This window comes from Sinocyclocheilus rhinocerous, unplaced genomic scaffold, assembly GCF_001515625.1.
Source record: "Sinocyclocheilus rhinocerous isolate Xijiao unplaced genomic scaffold, SAMN03320098_v1.1 scaffold887, whole genome shotgun sequence".
NCBI lineage: Eukaryota > Metazoa > Chordata > Actinopteri > Cypriniformes > Cyprinidae > Sinocyclocheilus > Sinocyclocheilus rhinocerous.
In genome coordinates, this window is record NW_015634028.1 from 377,251 (window position 1) to 398,501 (window position 21,251).

Genomic DNA, 21,251 nt, shown 5'->3' on the forward strand with positions numbered 1-21,251 from the left:
CTCACAAATCTCCTACACCCCTTTTGAAAAAGAAGTGCACCTAATTGTATTAAATTGCTGTGTAGTTCTTAAAAGTATATTTAAGAAAAAAACAATACTGGAAAATAATATTTATGAAATAAAAGGCTAATTAAGTGTACTTAAAAAGAGTACACTTTCATGACTGTTTCTTACACTTAAGTACACTGTTAAGAGTGCATTTTGTAATGTCTAATTAAAAGTTTTACTTTAAAGTACATTTTAAAACATTTTGTCATGCTTTAAAGAAGTGATGTTTTAACATACTAAAGCACATGTAAAGTACTTGATTATAATTTTGCCTGTAGTATATTATTCAATATTCTATTTAAAATTAACATATTTTAAATGTACTAAACTACACCTTTATCATTACAAATGTGTTATGGCAAATATATTTAAATACATCATAATAGAAATGAAATTAAAGTATATTTTAGTTTATCATAAATGCTTCAGCAGTACACTTTAACCATATTTCAAATACAACAGAAGTAATAATGAAATTGCATATACATATTTACTTAAGTCCTACTTAAGCAGGTGAAAAAAAAACACTCTAAAATTCAGCTAATTGCATTTAATATCAACTTAAACTACAATACATTTTCATTTAATCCATTCAGTTCACTCTTAGCATAGTATATTCTTTTAAAGTATGTTATTTCAATGAAAAATACCGTTTCTAAAACTATGCTAGAGAGTACGTCTCTAGTAAGGGATTCTTCTGTGTATTCAAACTTGGCATAAAGGATTTGATTTCACATGTGTCACGTCACCGATCCAATCTTTAAGGTGTTGAAGTACTTTTATGGTATTTTTGTCATTTTTGGAGTTTGACCACTGGTCACACATTCGTTTTATGGGGGGAAAAAAGCAGTTTAGAGGTTCTTCAAAAGTCAATTTGGAACAACAACAGGGAGAGTAAATGTTGGGTCATTTGTGTCAAAAGTTTTTTGTTCATTATTCATGTCTGCATGTGTGTGTGCATTCGGGACTATGGGAATGTTACAGCAGCAGACGCACACACGTGTAAATGTGTGAGTGAACTCACCCTGCTCCTGCAGCCCGTCTCTCTCTCTGCTGTCACTCTGTTTGTCTGTCTTCAGCACAGGCACGTCACCGGAGCTGTCCTCTCTGCTGCCCGTGTCTGCGCTGACAGAGACAACCTGAAAAGAAATGCACACACACACACACCCACGTCAACAGAAAACGCATCAGGAAACAAAGCGAACAAATATAAACAAGCGGATCATAACGAATAAAACAGCAGTGGGTCTTTTGTGTGAAATAATTGAAGTGCTTTAATAAGAGCAGGCTGTTTTGGAGCATCCATTAACACACAGTGTTTGGCAACAGTAAGTGCTAATGCACTGGTACCAGAGCTCTCCCTCTCTTTCTCTCTCGTCACGCTCGCTTCATTGTAATGCAGGAAATAACGGAGGCCGTCCTCGCAGACTTCCACACACATTTAATTTTATCTTTGAATAAAAGAGCTATAGGAAAGAATTAATCTGCTTAACATTTCTAAGTACACCCTCCAAAGGAGCGGGCTGTTTTAATCTTACATATGCTCAGCAGAGTAACTGGCAAAAACTGTACGTTTTCTTCATCTCATCCTTTCAACATCAAATGGCGAGCAGCAAAAATTGGATCAGACTTCAAAGCGCAGCGATGTACTTCAAGTCACAGAGTGGCTCTACTATTTCACATATTGAATTCGAGTAGGATATCAAAGTCCTAGCAAAGAACCTCAGGTCTTTACTGGAAAAAAGGGGCTCCAACATCTGTAGAGAGAGCAGCAAAAAAGACAAATCACCTCAGGGAGAAGTCAGGTTTACTCTCTACCATGCTTTTCCAGCCTTTTGATTCACTCCTTCTCTCTCTACCTCCATGGGTTCTTCGCTCGCTCGCTCTCTCTCTCTCTCAGCGGAGAAGTGAAATCTCTATGAGGGAACTGTCTCTTTTGTCTCAAGGACTGTGCTGTTTGATCTGAGGGTTGCTCTGTGTAATATTCAGTGCAGTCGGGTGACAGTAGAGTTCATATTAACTCGAGCCGTATCAGACGTGCAATTAAAGGACTAGTTTGTTCAAAAATGACATCTGTCCATGTTTACTCAGCTCTGTGTTGTTTCAAACCTGCATATTCAGAGGATGCTCCTGCTGCAATATTCCATACCATAAAAGCATACAGTGACCAAGGGCAAAATGACAGGAAGCACCATAAAAGCAGGTAAAACCTTTATAGCAGCCCGGAAAAGAGCAGCAACGCAGTTCTATTTTGTGTTTAAAATTATACATACAGGTGCATCTCAATAAATTAGAATGTCGTGGAAAAGTTCATTTATTTCAGTAATTCAACTCAAATTGTGAAACTCGTGTATTAAATAAATTCAATGCACACAGACTGAAGTAGTTTAAGTCTTTGGTTCTTTTAATTGTGATGATTTTGGCTCACATTTAACAAAAACCCACCAATTCACTATCTATATCAGTATAAAAATGACTTACCATATAGGAAGTCTGTATCCAAGCATGTTAACAGAAAGTTGATTTTCTAATTTATTGAGATGCACCTGTATATGTAATGATAATATCTGACCTTTTCAACTGGGAGGTGATAGGTGGAAAATCTTCTTTCAGGTGTGGGTTGTCTGAGAAGAAAAGTAATCATTAAACAGTCAGAATTCCTCACAAACTGCAAGTTTAGGATTTCCGTAATTCCGAGAAAACGAGTTGGCTCAATACAAGATGATGATATCAGATGACTGCATTACTGCAACACTTATATTGCGAGTATTCTGGTTTACATCGCTCTCTCCTTCAAACCATTGTAAACATCTGCTCTAAAATCAATGTGTGGCACTGAGACGGCCTATGAAGCCTAGTTTCATTACATGAACAGCAGACCTGAAGAAAGGCCCAGAACATTATGAGGAACAGCTCATGTTCTCCACCACCAGGTCCAGCTGCTTCCTTTCATTATACTCTATAGGTCCTTGTATATTTATTCTGGTCCCAGTTTTCATTCCATTACATTATTCTTTATTTCACATGCTGTATATTTTCATTATATATTGTGTTGTTCATAATAACGCTAGCAGTTTCTGAGAAAAAAAGAGACTTATAACTTATAAGAGACGTATAAGAGTCTCCTGAGCTGTGAAAAAGCAACTCAAAATGTTCTTCTGCATACATGTGACCACAACAATATCAATGACATCATCCTCATCAAGTCAACCGTGACATAACAATTTAGTGCAGTAACTCTTGACGCACAAGGATGGAACATTTAATGCACACACACACACTGATGTCATCTGGTACTCGAACCCTGTGATAGCGCTCACACACACCTGCTCCTGTCAGCTAATGAGCATGTAGGTAAGTTTATGAACTTTACAAGGGAAAATTGGGCCAGTTGATGTCAAAATAAATCTATAACGCTTCTCTCCAGCCCTGATGAAACAGAATAGCAAAGTGTGAGGTTTGAAGTTTCACCACTGAGACTTCTGATATAAACAAGCATTGAGGATCCCCTCTGATAAGCCGACCGGCTGGAGGATACACCCCCAAACCCCCCAAAAACACTCAGATGTGGGAGGGCGGAAGAAAACTTTAGATTTTCAAAATCTATTAAAACGAGTTATCACGATATGATTATCAACAATCTTTCTGCTACAAAAAAATAATATGAAAATAAATCTGTGCACTAAACATAAAGCATAACTCTGAGAGCTCATTTTAACTGTGATCAAGACATAAGGATTCACATTCTTAAAAAATGGGCAAAAGATTTAAAATTATGTTTCAAAAAGAGTCTAGTGCACCTGCGTTGACACCTTGAGCTGTTGAGGGCAGTGCATGGTTAAATGCAGTTTGTGTCATTTCTGAACAAAACAAAACAAAACAAAAAACAAAGCAAAGCGAAACAAAACTAAACAAAACAACAACAACAAAACAAAAAACTAAACAAAGCAAAACAACACAAAACAACAAAACAAAACAAAAAACAAAGCAAAATGAAACAAAACATAGCAAAAAAGAAACTAATCAAATACATGTTATTGTACATAATTACATTTTTCAATATTGAATACATAATTTTTTTTTGTCAAATCAAAGCCAAAATTAAAATAAAACTTTTCTTGCATTTTTTTTTTTTAAATAAAAGAGCTGATTATTGGTAGTTATCTGCATTTTGTTTCATATTAACTTGCATTCAACAACACTGATCATCAGCGTCTTCTGAACACTGCAACATTTCTGTCAGAAGCCAGATCTGCAGTGAGGTTAAAGACCATCATCTACTAGTGTTTGTTAACAGAGTGCATGTGTGTGCGAGTGGATTTTCACTCAGGAGCTATGATTTAAGGAAGGTGAATACAATGTTTGCACACACTCTACCACAACATCACTGGGACGTGCTGTAGGAGACCTACTGTATAGAACAAACAGATGCCTAAACACACAATCATGCAAAAATACACCATGATAACATACAAAGGAAACAAACACAATGAACACACCCTCACTCACCCAGTCCATTGTTGACTCTGTTTGTAGTCTTTCCTGACTCTGTAGCCTCTGTATGCTGTAACAAACATTCACACAAACAATGAATAAAATAACATGAATCATATCATCAACAAGGAGAGAATCATAAATATGATTGCTCAGAAATGTAATAGCACACCTATTGAGGAATTTGTAGCACAAAAGGCGCAAGCAATTCTAGCAAAGATGAATACAGAGGGTGGGTTTGTCCAAATCACTAACACTAAGTTTGAGCAATGAAAACCCCGTTAATAAAAAATGCCACAGATTAGTATGACTAATAGTGTATTTAGGTTTTTGGTTATATCGAATGTAATGTAAAAGTGTCCTACTTGTATACATAGATTCGGATAAATTGTTTCCCTTGATCAGACACACTAAGTGAATGTTTAGGATAAAAATACACAATGAGCTCTGAGTGAGCAATTAGTACTTTATCACTCATACAAATGAGTGTAAACCTCAGAACACATGAAAGCAGCAGCGCTGCTCTAAAATGCTAAAGCAGTCATTTATTCCACTTTCAACAAGACGCCCAATTAAAACTCACAAAACTTCAGGCTTTAATCAGAGCAGAGCAGAGCAGATCACGGTGTGAACACAGGCCTGTAAACTCAAACACACAAACCACTGGAAACAGAGTGAGAGTGTATATAGTTTGTCGTGTTTTGGAGGGTGTTCAGATGTATACGCAGCCAGGGGTGCGTTTTCTGTACACAACGTAACTTGCTGCTTAACCACCATAGTACTGTGCATCACTGAAGAAACTAACTAGCCAGTCATGACTGTTTCCCAAAAGCATAGTAACATGGTTGCACTTCTGTCATTTGGACCTCATTGATTCAACAATACAGGACTGTCATTAATGACGTCACATGCGGTTGGTGGAATAATAATTTGAGACCACAATTAATGTTATATATTTACAGTTAATTTACACAGCAGAAAGCCGTTGATATTTTAAGCAAGTTAACATGCAGTATGTAATTGGTGTACACTTTATTCCCGTGTACATGTCATCAGCAGCTTTCTTCACAACATCATTTCTCTAAGATGCTGCTCTATTGAACATGCCAGCTGAGGAGCACTTCACTACTTGTGTTCACTACTCATCGTTTTGGATTATTTGATGTTTGGTTGATGCTTTCCTTATGTCACACTCCAAGACTCCTTTACACATTTACACATCAGCACATTCTTCAAAAACACTGCTGATTGTTCACACACACACACACACACACACACACACACACACACACACATATTTAAATGGGTTGAAAGATACAGAATGTGCTGCATGTTGGCTTGCTTACTGCGCCCTAGAGCATGATCTATGTCAGTCCACATGTCATACTAACAAGAAACTATGCTCCCAACCACACAACTTCATGATGCTGTTTGTGAATGTTTGTTGGATTTATGGTTTTGGGAATTGTTAAACTGTGTTGGTAAAGACAGAACCTGCATACGCAGTAAGCTAACAGTACTTTTGGGAAACACACCCCAGTTATATTTAATGCATAAAAGCCTTGTGTGAACATGAATAATTTTAACAACAGTTATACTGCATTATAATACTTACCTATTTGTGGTCATAGCTTTTAAGAATATGATGGTTTATAACACATGATGAACAACATGTCACTTAAGTTATAATGGATTATAATTCCCACAGTTATAATTCTCATATCTTGACATTTTTTTAAAGATCTGCACAGAGTATCTTACTACATTTTATTAGTGTTCTTTTAGTGTAAAGTGGCAAATACAAAGTCTTATTGTAAAGGTCCAAAAGGCTTTATAATGTGGTAATTATATTTACAAGTACTTTGTAATATTTACATGTGTTTTTTAAACAGCCGTAAGATATCATGAATGTGTTATTTGACACATTTGCTTTGAACATGTTTAGTGTAATATCAATAAACCATATTGGGCCCCACTTTATATTAGGCGTCTTTAAATACTATTTACTTAATAATAAAAGAATGAATTGTTAGGTATAATGCACCTGTTGTGTTTATGTTGATTTGCTAAACACTTTTGCTGCTATTGAGGTGGGATACGGTTAGGGACAGGTTTGGTGGTCTGGTTAGGTTTAAGGGATAGAGGTAGGGTCAACAGTGTAATTATAGATGTAACTACAGAAATTAATTATAGACGTAATTACAGGACAGTATTTTCAAATACAAGTACAATGTAAAAATAAATGCATTGTATGATTAATGTAAATGTAAGTACATTGCAGTTAAGGACACTTAATATAAAGTGGGTCCCTATATTGCATTGTCTCAGATTTAAACGGGTTACCAGTGAACTTAAATTAGCTCACATTGAAATTAATATTAGCCTCACTGGAAATACTATTACGCATCTCCTGAATGAGTCTAGAATGTGCAGATCAAAAACATACAAAAACACAACGAGGAAGACGCAGAAACGAGCGATCTCGTATGTATGCATATGCATATGAAAAACAATGCGATCATCAACAACAAACAGCATATAAATGAAAACTGTCTAATGTTAACGAGTGAAATGGCGATCCCGGAAGTGCCAAAGGACTGTGAAGCTTTGGGGGTATTGATGGAAGCGATCTACTACATATTTTCTTTGATCATCCTACTGAATATGATCCAGATGTAGTATTTGATAAAAACGTGATTTTCTCAGCTTTTCGTTTAATAAAACTTACCTACATTAAATTGTTGATAAAAAAAAGAATGCTTGAAGCTAGAATAAAACTGATTTTCTTTTTTGTTTAAAGGGGTCATATGATGCTATTTTAAAGATCATTATTTTGTGTATTTGGTGTAACAGAATATGTTGACATGCTTTAATGTTCAAAAAACACATTATTTTTCAAGTACTGTACATTATTGTAGGTCCTCTATGCCCCGCCTCTCTCAAACGCGTCGTTTTCAACAAAGCCCCCTCCTTTGACAAGCGCAGTCCGCTCTAGAGCTTGTAACACTCCAAAGAGAAAGGAAAAATTGAAATCGCATCATATGACCCCTTTAAAAAAGTAGAGGCTCTGTTCTTTATTTTGATGTATTGCATGTTCAGATATTCATAAAACAAAAGATTCTGGGGGCCATGAAATTTGAGTGAAAATCATCAAAAATGACGGCGGTGGCTGGCAACTTTTTTTCAAAAACGCTGGTGGGGAAAGAATTAATATAGTTGTCGTTTACTAAAATACAGTTTGAGTTGCAGAAGATTAACCTCAGGACAGAATGTTTACCAAAATTTCCTAAAGATATCCTATGGATATAGAAAACATTTCCCCCCTAAAGCAGCTGTTAAATTTGCATACTGTGCTCGGCATATTCTCAGTGTATGGACCTCAAATGTTTGAAAGACGGGTGTTTATTTTAGAAATGCTAATGCGGTCCACCTCAGAGTGGATACACACACCTCTACACAGCTCTGAACATGTGGCCGAACACCGTGCCCCCTGCACCAGCGGACACACTGCGAGCACAGAGCGAGAGAGAGAGACGTCTGTCAAAAAGGGGAACTGAAGTACTCCAGAAGAGGAGAGGAGAACAATAGCATCACTCCTCCCCTCTCCTTCCTCCCCTGGACCCCTGCCTCCGCCCCTCTCTCCTCATGCCCTCAGAAGACGAGCGTGGCGATGGAAACGCACCCCGAGAAGGTTAATATGCCCGCTTTGATCTCTGTCAGGCCACACCGAGTAAGAATTCATTTACATTTCTGATGAAAAGGGTGACAGTATAAAAAACCATCTTGTTTCTGGTATGTGAGAGTCTGTAATGGGCCGGGAATGTGAGAGAGGAAGTGGCAGGGAACCCCCAGCACCCCCCACCCTCTCATCCCTCTCTCTATCGCTCTCTCTCTCTCTTCACTCCTCTGCCGCCTGCTCTGGGAAACAGATGAAAGCAAAGAGAGAAGCTCAAGAAACATGGGGACCAAATGCTGTGACCCAAACTTGCAAAAGAGAAGCAACATTTTGGCTTCACACATGATTAATTTAGCAGCACTGTTTCATGGGATTGTTTGTTGAGATCAAAAAAGGCACTTTGTGAAGATGCAGAAGTTCATGATTGGAAGAAAAAAAATGCAAGAGATTTGAAAAGAAAGAAAGAAAGAAAGAAAGAAAGAAAGAAAGAAAGAAAGAGCTGTCTTAGCTCTTGGCTCATACATTTTCACTACTGTTACTACTTAATTTTCTGAACACTCCAGTCATCTTGATAATTACACTACCATTCAAAACTTTGGGGTCTAAGATTTTTTTTTTTTTCTTTATGTTTTTGAAAGAATATCCTAATCTCACCAAGGCTGTATTAAAACTACAATAAAAACAGTAATATAGTGAAATATTATTACAGTTCAAAATTGCCAATTCCTATTTGAATATATTTTAAAATGTAATTTATTCTTGTGATGGCAAAGCTGGATTTCCAGCATCATTACTCCAAACTTCACAAGAAATATTTCTTATTATTATCAATGTTGAAAACAGTTGTGCTGTTTAATATTTTTGTGGAAACCGTGATACATGTTTCTTCATGAATAGAAAGTTCAAAAGAACAGCATTTATTTGAAACAAATATTTGAAATATTTTGTCACATTTTAAATGTTCACTGTCACTCGATCAATTTAATGCACTCTTGCTAAATAAACATTTTCTTTTAAAAAATCTAACAGACCAAAACTTTTGTTATATTTTGTATAGCATTACATATAAATAATATGAATATTAGAATATTCAGTGTCTTTTGAGTAAAAAAACAACAATTTATTTTATATTTTGTTGTTCTAGTTTGATTTTCATAATTTCTATTTTACTTTACTTTGCACTTTTTCCATGAACTGGATGATGACATCACTGACTCATCAATGAACTGACTTGAACTGAAAAATGACTCTTTGTTATTGTCCTCTTGCATTATTGACAAACTATTTTCCTGTTTGACACTGTAAAGCTGCTTTGACACAATCTGTATTGTATAAAGCGCTATACAAATAAAGGTGACTTGACTTGACTTCACAGCTCAGATGCTTTACAAATGAGTGTTGTTTGTCATGCCAATAAATCACACTACACTGAAATTCAGAGAAAAATAAAGAAAATGAAAGTAAAGAGTAGAATTTCTTCAGGGAATATTTCCACAATATAGCGACATTAGCGTTATTTGAGTTGCACAGAATGCTCAGAGATACGTACTTGACTGGATCCGTACAGCAGCCTGCTCACGCTCTCTCTTTATCTGCTTCAGATTCTGACGGGCCACATAACCCCTCCAGGCTACACCGAGACACAAAGAAAGACATGAGGTGATTAACATGGAATACTAGTTTATAGTGGCAAACATTTTTTAGTATTCATCACAGCAGTGCAACAAAACGGAGATCAACAATACGTTTTTTTTTTTAAAGTTCAACCAGTAGTTCAGATTTTTACTTACAACATTCTCAATGGATAAACAGTCACAAATATGATACATTGTTAATTTTTGGGGTCAGTAAAATTCTAATTTAAATAAATTAATAATTTTATTCAGCATTAAACTGATCAAAAGTGACAGTAAATATATATTTTTAAAGATTTCTATTACAAATAAATGCTGTTCTTTAAACTTTCTATTCATTAAAGAATCCTGAAAAAAATGCATCACTGTCTCCACAAAAATATTAAGCAGCACAAATGATTTCAACATTAGAATTGTTTCTTGAGCAGCAAATCAGCATATTAGAATGATTTCTGACACTGAAGACTGGAGTAATGATGCTGAAAATTCAGCTTTGATCACAGGAACATATTACAATAGAAAACAGTTATTTTAAATTCAAATAATATTTTACAATTTTACATAAGAGCTCTTTCAAAAACATAAAAAGCTTTACCAACCCCAAATTTATAAACAATAGTGTATGCAAAGCAAGTTATTAATTTTGCTGTAAAATGCCATACAGTGCAGCCCATTTTTCTTTAGAATTTTCCATCCATTCTAACCATGTTTTGTCCTTGAAACTTCAACAGATTTCCTCCTTCATATTAGACAGCTATATAAAATTAATTTTAGTTGCCGAAATAAATCATCACACATGATTAACAAACGTAAAATGCAGTGACCCTCACAAACTAGCCTCAGACCATCCATATATCCTTACTGTTGAGCCCTGTACATGCATCTGCTATCAGAGTCATTTGGTAATGCGTTTGGGTTACAAGAACCTGACTGTATAATAATCGCCCCGTTGTTGCGTTTCTCTCTCTCTCTCCGATATCGCCGAGCTCCCAGCCAGCCTTTGGTGTAGGCCTGCATCAACACCACCCGCGCGATCACCTCCCGCAACATCAGATTGAGCTGCTCCACGTGATAGTACTTCAGAAACACCTGCAAAGACACATACAGTCACAGATGCAGGGAAGCATGCTCAGACCTTACAATAAAAACACCACCTTCATGTGTCTGTCGGGGACACAAAATAATCAAGGGATTCAGGTTGAAAAAGGACTCTTTGAACTTTTTTTTTTTTTTTTCCAGAGTTGCAGATGCCAACCATCTGGTCAATTAGATCCACAGATAACTACTTTAACTTCTCAGACAGACAGAAGTGAGAGTGAGCGATTGTGAAAGAATGTGAGGAAAGAAACCATGACCTTGGCTTATAAATACTTTTTCTGGAAGCATTGGTTTGACAGAAATGCACTAATAGACAAAGCTAAAATTGTTCTCTGTGCTATGAAAGGCAAATTAATAATAAATGATGTATATCTATAGCAGACATCCCAATTAACCATCTCCGAGACACAAAGTCACACACGTGTAGAGCTTTTTTAGTTAGTTTGGTCAATGTCTAGCTCTGCCTGACTGATCCACAGCTTTACGTATTTTCTATCAGACATTTTAATGGCTGTTAGGAGCACAATAATGAAAGCCTATGATATAATTGGAATGTCAGTCAGAGTAATATGGATCTAATATTGAGCATGATTTGTAAACTAATAAATTTTGATGTTTACATCACATAACCAGCTCCATATAAATGTATTATCTGATGTAGTAAACTTGCTCAACAGCTCACCTGGTGCAGAACTGCACTTGAGATGCAGGGTGGCTTGTAGAAACAAGCTGGGTTTAGTTTAGCTTAGGTGGCTATTTTCAAACATGACAGAGCATCAACCTTTTAGAACCACTCACCGGACAGCGGACTCTTCATTTCCGCGGTATGTACAACAAACAAAATCAAATGTTGAAAGATTTATGTTCATCAGTTTTGGATAAAACTTGCACCACAGACTGGACATTTCACTTTGAAAGTGTCACAAAATTTTGCAGAAATGCCGCCACATGTACATTATTTCCCAATAAGCCTGGGTTGCTGATTGCTGCCAAAAGTGCTTTAATGAAGTAGTGATAATTCCGTTTTTTTCTTTAGCAATGTTAACACAAATCTGGTTTTGGCTTTGTCATTAAACTAAATGAAGGGGTCTGAATACTTTTTGAAGGCACTGTATATTTGGTTTCGACAGCCCACCATGAAATCCCTATGGCCCTATGGCCAGTCCATCCCTGCTGCTACTAAAACAAATGTTGCTATTTATTGTTTGTTTTATATATGCTTGTGTGATTTATTAACATGTATGACCTCTCTGAACCCTTTTCTTAGTTTTTCAGTATGTTCACTGTTCCTAGAACAGGCTCGTTTCTGTATTTAATAAATGTGTTGGCAATATTGTACGAAAAAACAGGGATTTTCCTGTAAAAAAAAAAAATATATATATATATACTGGGGCTGTACCTGTTGCATGTATGATCTGTGTTCCCTCCTTTGTTGTGTTTTTGTTTTGGCCTGTGACCTAGTTTTCCTGAGTTGTCTTATTTGTTGTTAATTAACTCATTAGTTCCTTGTTTGCTTTGTGTACTTAAGCCTTCTGTTCTCCCTCAGTATTTGTTGGCTCTCGTTAGCAATTGTGTTTGTGTAGCGTCTGGACCAATCAAACACACAATTTTTCATTTGATTTAACAAATCAGTTATTCATTAGATTAACAAATCGTCACAGTCCCCTCACCCAATAAACTGGATGCCAGGATGTCTGCAAAGCATTTGATCCTGTTCTCCAGTTAGTTTGATATTAAACAAATGTTCCTGAACTATTCTTCTTTGTCGTACAAGTTATTATACTACCATACTGTAACAGAACAACTGACAACAAACAGTAATATTATTAGCAGCGTTTTTCCCTCTTTTGTTTCTTTTTAATCTCTTTTTTTTCCCCCGTGGACCTTCCTGCAGTCCAGCTTCTCCGCTTGGAGACCGCCCACTGGAAGACCACACACGGGACTTCATCCATCTGGCTTTCCTTATGCACTACCCTGATTGCTCGCTATGTGTTTTTTACCATACCAGCCTGACCGAGCGATTGAATGCACGCCTTCCAGCGGACTGTCCAAGGAGGATTTCGCTGCTGGTGAACAACAGCTCGCCTTTCACCATCGGCCCCGTGGATAATGACTTCGCCACCAGCCCCACTCCATCACTGCCAAAGACCAGCCATCCACCACTGCCGAACGACATGATGGTGTTGTTGCATGTGCCCATTGCAGACCGTGGAAAACGGCCTTCTGCGATTGATGAGCCTGAACCAAGGAATAGGTTGGAGAGAGTCATCGCCCCGGAGCCTGCTTCATATCATGCGTCTGACCAGGTGTGAGAGCCGGCAACACCGCAGATAACCGAGGGAGTGTTAGTGGAGATCGACGGCTTAGATGAAATCCCAGCCCATACTCCCGCCACAGTGAGTGAGTTGAGCCTGGCATGTGGAGCTTATTATGAGGAACTTAAGGACATTTTTGAGGAGGATCTTATAGACTGGTTTAAAGAGGTTATTCCCAGTTCTCCTGAATCTCCAGTGTTCTCTGAATCTCCTGCGTCTTCGTTGATTCCGTCCAGCCCAGAATCTCCTATATCCCTGCTGGTTCCGCCCAGCTCCTGTTCTCCTGTGTTCCCTCCCAGCCTCCCTCTCCCACTTCCTCAATCAGCCAGTTCCCCAGCCCCGCCTCCACTGCTGTCCTTCAGCCCCTCTGCATCTCCCACGTGCTGTAAGGATCTGTCATGTGTCTTCAGGCCACCAGCTCCGTCCAGCACAGAGGATCCCCCGTCTCCGTTTCCAGCGTCTGTGACCATCGCTCCACCTCGGCCTGTCGACACTGCGGCTCTGCCTTGGCTCCTCCCTCCCTTGGCTCCACCAGAAAACATCAGCCATACATCTTCTCCAGGTTCCCTTGTCTCTCCAGCCATGCCTTCATCAGACGTTGACCTGTCTGCGCCTTCAGCTCCATTTGGCTCCGCCTTCGTCCTCGGTCCCACCGGCTCAGCCTCTGTCCTCTGGCCATCTGGCTCCATCTTGGACACTCGTCGCCGTGGCTGCACCTTGGCCTCCAGTACCACCGGCGTTGCTTGGGCTCATTGGCACATCAGCTCCCCCTGGGTCCCCTTCAGTGGAAGCTTCTTCTCCGTTGGTCGCCCCCAGGGTGTCGGCTACCATCAGGTTGTCTCCACCATGGCTCCTCCTGCCTTCGACTCCGCCCTGGGGTCTCGTCCTGGCTGAACTCTGTCATTGCATCTGGCTCCTCCTGCTCCTAGCTCCCCACTGGCTCCTCCCACTCCACCTTAGACTGCTTTAGAGACTTAGGACTATTATTTTTCTGTTGCTCTCCGCTCTCCTCCAGAGCCCCAGCCCTCCCTCCTCAGCTATTCTATTTATACGGCGTGAGGACACACCTTCCTAGAAAGGGGCGAACTGTTACATGTATGATCTGTGTTCCCTCCTTTGTTGTGTTTTGGTTTTGCCATGACCTAGTTTTCCTGAGTTGTCTTTTACTTAATTATTTTCACCTGTGTCTTGTTGATTAACTCATTAGTTTCTTCTTTGCTTTGTGTACGTAAGCCTTCAGTTCTCTATCAGTATTTGTTGGTTCTCGTTTGCAATTGTGTTTGTTAGCATTTGTTCCAGTTCTCCAGTGAGTTTGATATTAAACAAGTGATCCTGAACTATTCTTCTTAGTCGTGTGAGTTATTGTATTGCCATACCGTAACAGTACCATTGTACAGTGGTAATAACCGATGGTAAAATTATGGTACTGAATAGTCACTACATTCATGTACCGAGGCATTTATATGATTCTTCAAAGTAAACTAAGCTATTCTACCATGGTATATGCCCAAAAAGCCTTGGTATTTTAATGCAGTACAGGGTAAAATTTCCTGGTAGTACCGTAGTACTTTTTGTTGCTTTGCAATACAGCATACTAAATTGAAGAACACTGACGGAGAGAGAGAGAGAGATAAAAGGATGAAAATAAAATTAAAAAAACATACTTTGAAAGAAAGATGATAACTGTACCTTGGTCTTGCCCAGGACCCAGTTGTCCAGTTTGGCTCTCTGCAGTATAATAATGGCATTCTCTCTGCTGCCCTGTGGCATCTGATGGGCACGAAAGGCCAGATAGTAATACCTGCAAGAAAATCAAAATTACCAGACTCTCATTACACCAGTCAAAATGATAAATGTACAGTGACTGATCCTATTGTGTCAAAAAAAAAAAAATGTTTGGAGAAAATGTATGTTTGTGTTAACCACAGACCATATTTCATGCATTTAACCAATTAATCCCCTTCAAAAAATGGAACCAGAAGTGTTAAAATGCTAACTCATGTCTGTGTTTTGGCCGACAAAAATATGGAATCCCTGCAGCACTCTCTCTATAACTTATATATATATATATATATATATATATATGTATATGTCAATATACAGTATATAGCAATATTTTAATGACAATTTGCAATATGACACAATTCACAAAAAACTCATTATTTTTGTAATTCCGTTTGGTGCCACCAGTGAAGCAAAAATTACACACTTCACTGTTTTGCACAGAACAAAATAAAAGTCTATGGCAAGACCATCTCTCTATATATTGCTCTAGATATTCCAATGATAACATCTTTCTGCTACAAAAACATTTGACGGTCAAGACAGAAAGGTAAAGCGTCACCTGATTCTCTGATCAATCACTAGATATGGGGCCATTGTTGCCTTGTTGTTATTGTCTGGGGGCCATCAGTTTTACTTCTGCATATACCTGCCTATAAATAAACTGGTCTGAATCTCATAAATGAGTCTCATAGAAACATCTGAAGCTTGCGATTGATCTCGGGTATTTACTCACTCTGAAGAGGAGGATATCAGCCTTTGTGTTTAAGAAAGTATACTGCCTTTGATTCCACTTGAACCGTGGTCTTTCATAATTATGCTCCTGATAGTCTCTGGTAGAAAATACAAAGAGCTCTCCTTCACAACATCAGAGAAGGTTTCCAAAAAGATCTGTTTGAATCCACTTCTTCATACTGAAACTGGTTTTACGGAGCTGGTGTGTCAGTGTGGATCAGACAGGAAGAACTAAAGACGTTGTCCGACTAAGGAAACGCAAACAGAACGGTCACAGAGTTTTTCTTTTTTTATGCAAACTGGTCGGGGAAGTCTGGGGAAAATACGGATAATCAGGACACTTCTGTGATCAAAAGAATGACGGGAAAAAAAGCCGGCGAGAGTCTTGTGTTTGAGCGGCCCCTCTGGGCGCAGAGAAATTGTCTGGGATGTTTATGTAAAAGAGATGACCTACATGTCCACCATCTGACGGCCCACGAGAGAAAGAGATGGATGGGTTGAAAGAAAAATGCAAGAAAGAGAAAAGTTTATGGAAAATTAAGTGCGATTCCCAAAGCCTCGGACAAGTAAATTTGGACCATGAATTTCCACGGCGTTGAGAAACTTTCAGCGGATTCACTCCACCCCTTCAAAGTACCACTTCAGCACTAATTACTCAACCAGAGTCTAATTTAGCATCACTTGTATTCTCAGAGGCTTAATTAGCTATTATTGATGAGATTATGGTCTTCGTTTCAGAACTGCCAAAATATATAGATAATAAACCTGCGACGTGAGTTTCCCAGGAGCTTTAGGGAGCACTAGAGGAGGTGGGTCTATTCAATATGGGCTCATGGAGCGTTCTCTAAGCTTTGATCTCTCTAACTGTCTGTCTGTCTGTCTTTTTTCCTTCTTTTCATGACGCCCAAGAGCTTCAGTTAATTCAATCTAATAAAATTCCTGTAGTCCAACAGGAACGCCCAGAATAATATCATTTTGACTGCATAACTGATGAAGTCTGGACTTGGAGTATGAATGTGTGTGTGTGTGTGTGTGTGTGTTTTTTTGCAGGATAGCATAATCATTATGACCACCTTTATTAACACAACCTCTGTAAAATGGAGCAAGAATTCCAGTCAATAAATCAATAAATAAGCTAAAAGTACATTTATATGTTCTGATAATAATGCTGCCATAATGCTTTGGTGTTCTGGATGGCTGCTTGGTTTCTTATTGACAGAATCCCAAATCTTTAATATTATGATCTAGATATAGCTTGAGTCTCTCCTTCAATGTAAGTCCATAAGCCTAATCAATTAACAGCACACAAGAATTGTATACCATATTTCAGGGTTTAAGGGTTACAGTAGTTCACCCAAAAATGACAATTCTGTCATCATTTACTCACCCTCATGTTGTTCCATTAGACTTATGGGAAACACAAAGGAAGATATTTTTAATATTCTCTCATCACTGTTGTCTATCCTTTGAATCAACCAAAAATTTCAAGCTTCAAAAAGTTCATAAAGATGTCATAAAAAATACTCCAAATGAATCGAGCAGTTTAATCCAAGTCTTCACTTTATATGACGAACAGTTTTAAGCTATTAAAGTTATTTAAGCTCTTATTCACATGCAAACATTGATCAATGAACATGCATAGAGCTAATCAAATATGGTAAACCATGCTTGCTTGACATAACAGAACCAAAATTGTAGAATATTAAAATTATCTTAATTTATGTTCCAAAGATGAACAAAAGCCTTCTTGGTTTGAAAGAACATTTTTGGGTGAACTAACCCTTTAAATGTTTATTTTGATTCCTAACACTAAATATGAACAATAGCAATCAACAAGTGGTAACACTTTAGTTTAGGGACCAGTTCTTACTATTAACTAGTTGGTTTCTAGCATGCATATTACTAGGATATTGGCTGTTTATTAGTACTTATAAAGCACATATTAATGCCTTATTCTGCAAGACCATATTTTAATCCTAGCCATATCGAAACTTAACAACTACCTTCCTAACTATTAATAAGCAGCAAAAGTCATAGTTAATAATTAGTTAATACTGAGAATTGGACCCCAATAAAGTGTGACCAATTAAATGAACTTAATGAACCACAAAATGAAAACATTTCCCATTTTAACTAGACGTTACAACTTCAGGAATCAGCTTGTGAAGTGCATCACATATTTAACTCAACAATATTCTCTCTGACTTGCTGTGAATTGTCAGTCTTCTCTCAGGATGTCGTGTTCACTGAGTCATTCCTAATCTCTCTCCTCCCGCTCTCATTAGCAGCTTGTGTTTTGTGTGATCTGCGTTGTTTCTCAGGCCCTGTGGGACAAGCGCAACACTCATTCTACCAGTGTTGTTACACTGTGGCTGTTTCCTACCTGTTAACAAACTCCTCGATGAGTATGCGGTGAGAATAGCCCTGCCGGCGGATGTTGACGGTCTCTAGGATGCCGGTGTAACGCAGCTGAACCATCACGCGCTCCTTATTGAAGAGCAGAGCCTGCCGGTCATCATTTGGTTTGATACAGCGGACGAAATGAGGCGTTCCCACCACCATCTTAGACAGCAGGTCCATGAGAGAGTACTGAAATAGACACACACACACACACCCACACAAACAGAACCGTCATGTACCTAATTTTCGAAGGGACAGTCCTGGCTAACTTTTGTGCCATGTGTGTGAAAAGACAAGGTCAATGAAAAAAAAAAAAAAAAATTTTTTTTAAATGTTAAAAGTAGTTTGATGCATAATTGAAGCATAGCATTTATTTAAATGTTGACAGTTGACAGTATAGATTTTGTACTTGTTGCAATGAGAAAGTAAAACTTCTGGTAATCAGCCTAGCAGACACACTTAATTAAAAAATGCTGACAAATCATCTGATTAAGCATGCAGGCCAAGATATACATTTTTACTATATAGAGCAACACAATACAAGACTAATGATGTGATGTGCTGAGAACTCACCCTGAAATAAGATGCCACTGTCTGTCTCCTCATGTTAGTGGTTTCCTCTGGGTGACGCATCATTTCCATGGTGTCCACCTAAACACACGCATAAACACACTTACTGTAGCTTAGTCTACATGCAGAAAATGTGCTCATCACCAATACACACATATGTACACACACATACATCTAAGCACACAGAAAATTAACACATTGTATTCTGTTTTAGACTAAATGAACATGTAACCTTCCTGTTCATGTATGACAGAAGTTAACACAATTTTATCAACTAAATTACAAAAAAAAAAAAAAAAAAACCTACAGGGTTTTTTTTTTTTTTTTTTTAAAGAATTGGAACATAATGACAAAACAAGACCTATGGACTATAGGTACAGTGTTAGTCAAGGACAACTTGAAATAATTTGGCCAATTGGTGGCTTAATTTGTATGAATTTTGCATAAGTCTTTTTCATTTAAATAAATAGGATGGACCTTCATGCTTTTTTTTTCTTCTAAAAAATGCATGTTTCCATACAAACTGCATCATACAAATTCATTTAAAACTGCCACTTCATAAAATAGTTTTTTTTTTCTCAGGAAGTTGGGTCGGTTTCACAGTTACATCAATTATCATGTTAATAAAAACATAGCTTATGAGGTTAGTATTATGAAAATCTATAATCATGTTTGTTTGTAAGCCAGTAGGGGTGAGTGTGTGTGTGTGTGTGTGAGTGTGTGTGTGTGTGTGTGTGTGTGTGTGTGTGTGTGTGTGTGTGTGTGAGACGTTTAGCCATGAATTTCCCATTGAATTTTATTTAACTGTTTATTTCTGTGAAGCTGTTTTGAAATCTGTGTTGTAAAGCACTAGACAAATTAATGTGACTTGACTTGACAACATATTTTGGAACACTTTCCAATATGGTCCCATTAGTTAAAATTTGTTAATGCATTAACAAACAATATTTGCAATCTTTGTTAATGCTAGGTAATGAAATACAAATGTTTATTGTTAGTTTATGTAAATGTTGAAATTAAATGCTTTTCAAGTGTGTTTTATTGTTTGTGCAAGTTAGGTGATGTAGTGACTAATGTTAATAAATGGAACTATTGTAATGGAACTGTTTTTGCATGAATCTACTACTATATAACACTATTAATAGGGAAGATGACAATGATCACTTCATATTTATGTAAAGACACAAAACAAGCACTTTAAAACATCACGATCCAAGCAAAGATCCCTGAGCATGATGGGTTTAATACTGCAGGGACGTGTTTTCATAATGAACTTCAGGCTTCCAACTGTTCTTAACAAGGACGAGATATGATGTGTATAACAGCCATCGCTACAACAGACCTCATGAATTTATCAAGGTGATACATAATTTAGAGCAGGTCTATACCAGCAAAGTGTGTCTTCATATTCTATTTCATCTGCGTGTGGTGAGGCAGGTGTGTGTGTGATCTTTATGAGGAACTGAAGGGTTGGACATGCACCCTGACTGAGAGACAATCGAACTAACCCAGTGTTTTAATAAGACATCTGTCCCACTTCTGCTTACAAGCAGAACTCTGTAAATTGTCTCATCTGTGACTGAAGCAGTTTAAAAGTATCTGCAATATTAACTGGAACTAATTAATTGGGTTCTGTGCTCTGGTGTATAATTATATTTCTCTGATGCAGCAGGTAGTCTGCAGGACTGTTTTAATCTTACACACAGAACAGAGGAAAGGGAGAAATAATTATCCAGGGTTCCCGTTCAGGAACTCGAGCTGCGTCGAAACGCTATGGGAATGCCTTCAGCGTGACCACGCTCTGAATCACGTGTGTAATCAGTCCAATGGATGGGCGAGATGTCACGGGCGGGTGACGTAGAGACCAGGAAGCTATAAAAGCATGTGCCGTGGAACCGGCGCCAGCGTTCTGTCATTCAGCAAGCGCTCTGTGTGTGTGCCAGTCGAAAATCTGTTGTGAGTCTTATTTAGTGTTGCTCGGATCAAGTCAATCCTCACTGCAGTCGCGAGAGTGAGAGAAGGCCGGTCACTCACTATCAAGCAGTTTCAGAGACTGTTGGGTCTGATGGCAGCTGCGTCCAGCGTGATACCTTTTGGCCTGCTGTACATGAGACCCCTACAGTGGTGGCTGAAGACCAAGGGGTTCTCCCTGAGGGGAAACCCGCTCCGCATGCTCAAGGTCACGCGGCAATGCCTATGTGCCTTAGACATGAACCATGATCCTCCACTTGTCTCTGGGCCCGGTGCTGGGAGCTCCTTGTCGCCGCGTAAACGCTAACGACGGACGGGTCCCTCACCGGCTGGGGAGCGGTCATGAGTGGCCGCTTGGCCCGAGGTCTGTGGAGTGGTCGCCTTCTCACATGGCACATCAACTGCCTGGAGATGCTGGCCGTGTTTCTAGCGTTGAAACACTTCCTCCCGGACCTAAGAGATCGCCATGTGTTGGTGCATACCGACAAAACAGCGGTGGTCTCTTACATCAACCACCAGGGAGGTCTG

General features: G+C 38.4%; 1 protein-coding gene across 1 annotated transcript in view; it reads right to left on the reverse strand.

Moving 5' to 3' along the window:
- myo3b (myosin IIIB) overlaps positions 1-21,251 on the reverse strand; it is a 157,112-nt gene that overhangs the window by 25,456 nt on the left and 110,405 nt on the right. The window contains exons 28-35 of the mRNA XM_016559089.1: positions 18,756-18,833; positions 18,166-18,371; positions 14,955-15,066; positions 10,779-10,941; positions 9,768-9,848; positions 4,558-4,612; positions 2,621-2,672; positions 1,073-1,187 (exon numbers count right to left, since the gene is read on the reverse strand). Coding sequence (XP_016414575.1) covers positions 1,073-1,187; positions 2,621-2,672; positions 4,558-4,612; positions 9,768-9,848; positions 10,779-10,941; positions 14,955-15,066; positions 18,166-18,371; positions 18,756-18,833 — 862 coding nt within the window. The remainder of the gene's footprint in view (positions 1-1,072; positions 1,188-2,620; positions 2,673-4,557; positions 4,613-9,767; positions 9,849-10,778; positions 10,942-14,954; positions 15,067-18,165; positions 18,372-18,755; positions 18,834-21,251) is intronic.